Here is a 7,634-nt window from a genome sequence, read left to right as displayed (position 1 = left end):
GTGTTTCAGTGGGGCCCCTCCCGGCGCTGTGGCTGCAGCGGCGCCTGTTGCTTCTCCCCGCTCGCCCCCGCTCCATCCCGCCGGGAGCAGGGCTTTCCAATAGACGCGGCTCCTGGGAGGTAAATGTTTATTCTCGCAGCGAGCAGAGCTCCGGAACTTCAGTCCGCCTGGTAGGTCAGTAAATAAAGCGCTTTAGTGGCGTAGGGCAGTGGGGTCAGCAAGCGCTGTCAGTAGTGACACCCAGCTGCAGCCGAGCTCTCCAAGGTGGGAGCCCCCCTTCCTCCCCTCCCCAGGCTTTGACAATTAACTATAAAAAAGGGGTATGTGGGGCGTTGCAGTGGGGGAAAAATGAGATTGTTTAAAGGATGTTCAGGGGGGAGCCGCTGGAAGATGAAACTGGCTGTTTGAGCGGTACATAGATAAGGGAGGTAAGAGTATGAGGGGATGTCAAGTGATCTCCAGCCCCATCGGCCAGCACTCACGGTATCTATCGTGCTGCTGTGATAAAAATACCTCCCCATAACACTTGCAAGAAGGATAAGGAAGCACCTCCTTTGTGTGTCATCGTTTGCTCAGCTTTGCATGGGGCAGGGTAAGATGCTAAGTAGCAATTTGACTGTGCATAGGTGCAGTTCAACATGTGCTTTTGAAGATTTGCATGTGCAACTCTTCGTATGTCCAGAGCCAAAAAGGTTGTTTGCAATTTCGGGTTTTTAATTTTAAGGTTCTGGCAGTAGGGGAATCACTGAGGGGCGCTTTTCTGCAGTTGTTTTGTTGGGGTTTTTTTAAAGATGAATATATGAACAAGTGCATGAAGGACTTCATTCTGAAACTTGTATGGAAAGAGCAGGTGGGAGAGCAAAGGAAGCGGAATTCCAGCTTTCCATGTTTGTTTATTGGCTTTGCCTGTGTTCCTAACTTTTGCTTGCATCTGCTGTATGAACTTGTTTAAAACCAATGAATCTTCATGCATCTCTCCATCTTTCTAATGGAGTAGAACTCAGTATACAAGGAAAGTGAAAGGTCAGATTGGGACAAACATAAGCAAATATGGGTTGTTGTTTTTTAAATTATATGGATTTTCTATCCACTTGCTCGAGAACAATAGTGAGGGCCTCTTGAACCTGCAGGAAACCTGGTGTAAGTTAAAGCAGAGGGAGAACTCAAAAGAACCTTAGCTTTGTCTTGAGGACAGGTATAGCTTGGTACCAGAATATGAGAAAAAATAGTATGTAAAAATAAAAATATAATTTATAATATATAAAATAATTTCAAGTCCCCAATAACAAGATTTAAGCTGAGGGACAGCTCAAGACTAGTCTCACCACTGGCTGCTGAAATTTTTCCTATCTGTTGTAGAGGCACATGACTTGCCTGTAGCTCTTTTGAACCAATGTTAACATCTCTTTTGAAAACTTAAATGCTTTATTTACCCAAGCCAGGTAGTAATCAAGTGTCTTGGCAAAATATATAGCAGCTTATCTATTGCACATCTGGGACTCTGCCCTATGGAAAGCCCAAATTAAAGGGAGGGGACAGAAACAGGTTGATCTGTGTGACTGAAACATGGTAGGAATGGGGCTGGGAGCATTGTTCCCTGATTCCATGTTCCCTGGCCGCTTTCATCTCCATCCCAGGAAGCAGAGGATTAGAGGGATGGTGGTAGAGGGCACTGATCCTGCCATCCTGATTTCACTCCAGCAGCCCTATCCACATGAAGATAAGTAGGGAAGATGGGAAGGAATAGCTAAAGATGAGATAATAAGAGCTATCTTCCCCTCACTCCTCCTGTATCTGATCTCACTTCGTCTTTCTTAACGTGGTACCAGCAGTGTGGAAAAGTGATCAGGGTGGGTGTATGTGTAAACAAAGGGAGAATGTTTTGGTGTAGGCACAGGCCACAGAAGTGTTTTCTGGGTTCTTGAATCCATTCTCCCAGTTTCCTGTCATGCTTGTTACTCTGAGTCTCTTGTTTCCTCCAGACAGCCCATGAAGGCTCTGAGGCAGCAAAATGTGACTCCATGTGGTAGAGAGTGTTTGAATGGAGGATAGGAAGAGAACAGATGGACAAGAGTAGAGTGGAGACCTTAATAATCACCTTCCCAAACACTTTGATAGTGTCAGCAAACAGGCAGGAAAGGCAGAGGGAGAATGTCCTATGAGTGCAGAAGAAGGGAAAATGAAACAGAACAAGACCCAGTGAGACACCTCTTTGTTATTCCATGTGCAGCTCTGCTTCCAGCCCTCATTTACCTAACTCGTTTCCTGTTTGCCTCTTTCTGATCTCTCTCCTCAAAACAAACAAACAAACTCCCACAAAACCCTACAAGGCACTTGTCCCTATACACTGCTCTCACTCTTATTAGGCTACTCTGAGGCAGACCAGAAACTAAGTTCATTTTCCCTGCAGCTAAAGATTCGTTTGAGCTCAGATAGCCTTGACCTGGTAAGATCAGCAAACGACTGTGCTCCTACAGGTAAAGCAGGGCCTCAATGGGCCTCGGCTTATTAGCAAAAAATCCACCTTCCTCTTGCTTCCTTCCACCCAAAAAGACGTTTACAGAAATAGGATGAAACCTCCTCCTTTTAGAAGTCTGTAATGTGATGATTTAGTTTATCAAAGCGGAGAATGATGAACAAGGAAATGTGTTTTATGGTAATGATCACTCACTATAGGTACAAAATCGCTGAACATGCTGTACAAAGAAAGGCTTTTCTGTGTTTTCCAGAAATACCCAACAGTGTAGAAATAGCAACGCAGCAGAAGATGACATTGTTTAGGGCAGTAGATTAGAACAGTCAGAAGTCACTTTTCTGTCAGTGAAGTTGCATCATTCAAGTCTCTCGGGATGTTTACCATTTCTGTTTGCCATCTCATACCCAGAGATCACTTCAACCTCTTTAGGTACAACCTTGAAAATCTTGTAAGCTGCAGAATAGGGTTTAGCAGCAGTGGCTGTCCCTGGAGGGACACTTGCTCAGTTACCAGAGTTCCGTAAATGTGTATGAAATAACTTTGCCTCAGTCAATGCCCCGAAAATTGGAAAGTTTGACTAGTGGGTTATTTTGAGTGCTTCAAATTCTCCCCAGTTTGCTTTTGTCTGTTCAATGCTCTCAACTCACCTGTTACTTTGAAGATGAAGAAACTGAGAGTCCCACCTTTGCTCAGTCTGTTCTTTGTCTAAGCACCAGCTCCGAGGTGATGTCTTTGATAACCTGTGGCAGGTGGAATTTCTTCCTGTCACACCTTTGCAGTATTTTAGTTCCTCTTTTACACAGGTGCACATTAAGCAACAAAATAAAGGCGCTTCTTTTTTTGTAGTTAGATGCCTCTGCCTATGCTTTAGCATGATCTTTTTATTTCAAGTCTCTGTGACCTGGTAACATTACAGTTACCTCTTTTGTTTCCATCTCCATGTGTTTATTTGCTCTAAAACCATTTCCCAAGAGCACTTTGCTCTTATCTGGCAGTTCATTGATGCAGAGAACAAAGCAGTTATATTAAAAAGATAATTTCTTTCTGAAATAAACATAAAAAGTAAATCCTGATGGCACTGTTGCCAGTCTAGGTCAATTTGTGTTTATAATGTGCATCTGCCAAGTTCCAATGTAGTGGTTTAGAGGACTGTAAGCATGACCTGGATTTTAAACTCTAATTTGATAACCTGTAAAGCAAGACTTCATGAATATTGTGTGGTTCGGTAGTATTTCTTCAAAACCTGTGACTGAAACCTGATGAGGGAAAAGAGCTGTATATTTTCATACAGATCAAAAAGGAAAACTTGGTATCTTCAAATGCCTAAGACAGGGCATTATTTCTGTTAGACCATCAACAAACAAATGGGGAGCCATTAGTGGTTTTCTCAACTCTGTGTATGTGTTAGATAAAATATATTGTGTTTCTATGTTCAGTTGAGTTTTCTGGGTTAAAACTGAAGTAACAGGATAAAAGTTGAGGATTGAATACAGGCTAAAACAGAGCACTTTTTAGAGGGGGAAAGATAAGAGACCTGATGGTGACCAGATAGCAGGTGTCATTATTTACTGTTCCGTGAATGGTAAAAAATGGATCTGACTTCCAAAAATTTGCAAGTACGAACTGGTGATTGTATGGGAAGCCTTTGCCATATCACCCAAGGAAATGGCAGCAAATTGATGATGGTTTCCTGAAGTGCATGTGAATTTGGAGGAAACAGATCAGCTGATTCTCCTTCAACAAAGCCTTGAATTAGTTTGGAGGTGTGAAATCAGACTGAGTGCTCAAAGTCAAGAAAAATACAGGTCCAAAGGATGCCTCTGTTACAAGTCTTGCCTATCCAACGCTGACTGTGTTGTTTTCATTAGAGCAACATAACATGTATGAATATTCATAGAGAATGATTCACTTGCTGGTTGACTCTTCATACTCTTTAAGATCAACAGATTGTGTGCCAGTTAAAGTAATTAGTAAAGATAAATCTAAGATGTTGCATTCTAATCTGGATTTCCAGCACTTACAGTATGGGAACTCCTGTTTTAATTTATCCTCTTCTGAAAACAAGTCTGGTTGGTCTCCACGTTCAGAGGTGACTTAGCTGGGAATGCCTTCTTATTTCTGTGTGTGCTGCCATTAAAAAAAAAAGTAATTTTATTTCCAATTTGCACTATTTTCAACCCAAACTTTATTTCAGAAATCAAGTTTGGACAGGGGAAGATATTTGCCAAGTGTCTCTCGAATGCAGTGAATCATATTTTTAGTCCTTACCAGTGCAGATGGTAGCATCTGCTTTAATAAAGTATAATCAAAACATCTTATTCTAATGGCATTGCAGCAAGATTTATGAGTGTGTTTCTGGGATGTTCATAAACTAATGCACATAATCCAGTCAGCTCCTAAACAGAAGAATTCTGATGTTTCACTCCAGACAAAAAAATAAAAATCTCTAGCAAAGGCCTCAGGGAGATAATCTGTTTTATGTGGAAACAAGCACAAACCACTTATGAAAGTAATATATGTGATTCTCTTAAAGAATGTGTTCATTACATCTGAGGAAAAGAAAAAGAAAAATTAGTGAAGTCAATATTTTCTTTCCTTGAAGTAATCTTCTGTAAATAAAAGTACATGTACAAAGCATTCTAGTGTTACTACAGATTATATTAAACCTGGAAATTTCAGTCATAAGCATTATAAATGATTAGTTAAATACTTCTTCAATTAAAATGTTCTGCAATTCAGAAAGCTGAATGTGTACAAAGTAGTAATTTTGCCTGAAACTCTACAGTGGAATTGCAGTCTGCTCTGGCAGACTTCATATGTATAAAAAGAACATCATATTAGAACCTTTGTTACTAAAAGAAAGGAAAGTTGTTATAACAAGCTTTTGTGCAAGAAGAAGGTCTGTTCTGGCCTGCTTTGCAGAGCATAGTGCTGGTCTGTTGTGAAAAATACTGCATAACACGCAGGAGTTACTCACCCATACTTTGCCCAGTGTGTGCAACATTTCATAATAATTGTAAATCAGGCTAAGGATTAAAAAACTGTTTCAGGAATTGTGGTCCGAATCTGTTTTGCTTTGATTGCCTTCTCCATTTTAGTTAGGAAACTTGGTACCATCTTCAGTTTCCTCTGCAGATCGTGAAGTGCAGCTGTTTCTGATTTCATTGGCAAAAGGCAGATTTTAGAAAACTGCTTTTTTACTTTTTTTTTTTTAGCATGGGGAGAGGAGTTTGTGTTCAGAGTAAATGGTTTGTCATAAAAGGAATTAATGGTCTAAAATTTAGCTGTGATTCACCAGCCATTTGTAGTTCTTATTTAATCAAAGCTTCTGATTATCCAGGACTAATTGCAAATGGGAGTAGCAGCTGCTCACTTCCTTTGGAAATCCAGATTTGGGTACTTAGAAGAAGAGCTTCCAAATTAGTAGAGACTGATAAAAGTACCATGCTAGGCAGAATGCCCAGTTTGCCAGGCAGTATGTTCATAAATATAATTTCACTGTAAATGTATTTTATTTGCTTTTCTTAACTAATGAGTAAACAGAACTTTACATGTACATGTTTACAGCACAGTCAGGAAGCAAAACTACCCCTTATCCATAAACACTAATAGAGGAAAAAATTTCTTCATGATAGGAGTGTATTTTAGTGTTTACCAATATGACCATATTCTTCTTTTCAAGTTGGAATGGACCGGATCTGTATTGTTTTGGAATTAATGAAACGGTCTTGAATATTTCTACTTGGAGGTTTGAAAACAATTGAAGCAAAGGGGGCTTAATGTCTCTTACACAGCAAATCAAATTTTCCTTTCAAATTTAGTAGAAGAATACAAAGATGTCACAATTACTGATATGGAAGCAGACTTTGATCCATTTTTGGGAAAATGAAATAAACTGAAGAAACTGATAGTGAATTCTGATTCCCTTTTCTCTCCTGAAATAGAAGCAAAAGATAATGTTATCCAAAAGATGGTAATTTTCATACTTCAGTCTTTTGTCTATATATTCTTTTATTTTGATGCAAATGGCCCCAAATGCACAAAACTTCTGAGAAACTTTTGATGCAGGCACATCAGCTGGCATCTATTAGGAATTAAAGGACTTTGCAAGTCATTAGCCTGAAATAATTTCATTTTGTGGCTGTTTTAATAAACAGGTCCAATAAAGGCATTGCTATCAAGCAGTAAAGTACATGATTAAGTTATTACCTCAGGAAACTCCATAGGTGTAGTCACAGACCAAATATGAGTAGTAGGACTTTCAAATAGTTTGAAAAAGCTGCTCTGAGTCTTAACATGAAATACTCTGGAGCAAGACAGGATGTGTAAAAGCCTGACAATCAGCATGCTCCCAGGCATCATTCCTGGTTTTGACAGTGCATTTTATGGCTTCTGGCCTAGCTTTGATGACATTCAGAGCCCTTTAAAGGAATACAAGAATTCTTTTCCATTTTTTCTGCTATGTCAATATAAAGGTGTCTATTTATTTCAGAGGCAGTAAAATTTGACTAAATTTACAACAATATATTGTTTTGGCTACAGTTATACTCTAGCATTTGCAATTTTTCTATTTATTTCACCCATATGAAAGAGTTCTTCTTGGGACTGGAAGTAATACAGTAGAATTTTAGCTACAGTTTTATTTTGTTAGCAAATCCTTTTGTGTCATTGTTCACGTTAAGTAGTTAAAATACTTCTCTGGAAAGGAATCTATAGAAATCCTGCATGTGTTCATTATAATAGTTTAACTTGTGGTTTTTTCCTGCCCTAAAAGTAATGGGAATTCAGAGAACAAAAGGTATCATTTAAATATACCCCAGTGATGAATTGTGCTGACAGCATCCTGCACTTCAGCTGTAAATATGTATAGAAAACCCAGAAGAGTACTGAGTTATGAATAGGTCTGTTTCTAGGTTCAGTTCTTGCATTCAGGTAATTTGCAAAACTTCCAAAAGCTTTCTGAATCAGGTGTCCTAGCAAACCTGTGAGCCAAAGTGACTGAATTGGAATATGGTAACTTTAGAGACTCGTAAGTGGAAGCTCATAAGTTTTACTGAGCAATTAGTCTCTACCTGGAAATGACACATACTTTCAGAGTTTTGCAAATTCAAATAGGCATCCTGATGCATGGAACTGGGGCTTTGCTTTTCTTATCTTA

General features: G+C 39.3%; 1 protein-coding gene across 8 annotated transcripts in view; it reads left to right on the top strand.

Moving 5' to 3' along the window:
* PPFIBP2 (PPFIA binding protein 2) overlaps window positions 1-7,634 on the top strand; it is a 99,926-nt gene that overhangs the window by 4,839 nt on the left and 87,453 nt on the right. The window contains exon 1 of one of the 8 annotated variants that reach the window (XM_042035612.1): window positions 70-170. The exons of the other annotated variants lie outside the window; for them this stretch is intronic. Within the exon in view, the coding sequence (XP_041891546.1) occupies window positions 124-170 (47 nt within the window). The 5' untranslated portion in view covers window positions 70-123. Of the gene's footprint in view, window positions 1-69; window positions 171-7,634 lie in introns of those variants that run through there. 8 annotated transcript variants of the gene reach the window in all.

Source organism: Corvus kubaryi, unplaced genomic scaffold (genome assembly GCF_017639235.1).
Source record: "Corvus kubaryi isolate FWS band 111438036 unplaced genomic scaffold, C.kubaryi_AGA036_p1.0 37384, whole genome shotgun sequence".
NCBI classification, from domain to species: domain Eukaryota; kingdom Metazoa; phylum Chordata; class Aves; order Passeriformes; family Corvidae; genus Corvus; species Corvus kubaryi.
This window is presented reverse-complemented; position numbering and strand designations above follow the sequence as displayed.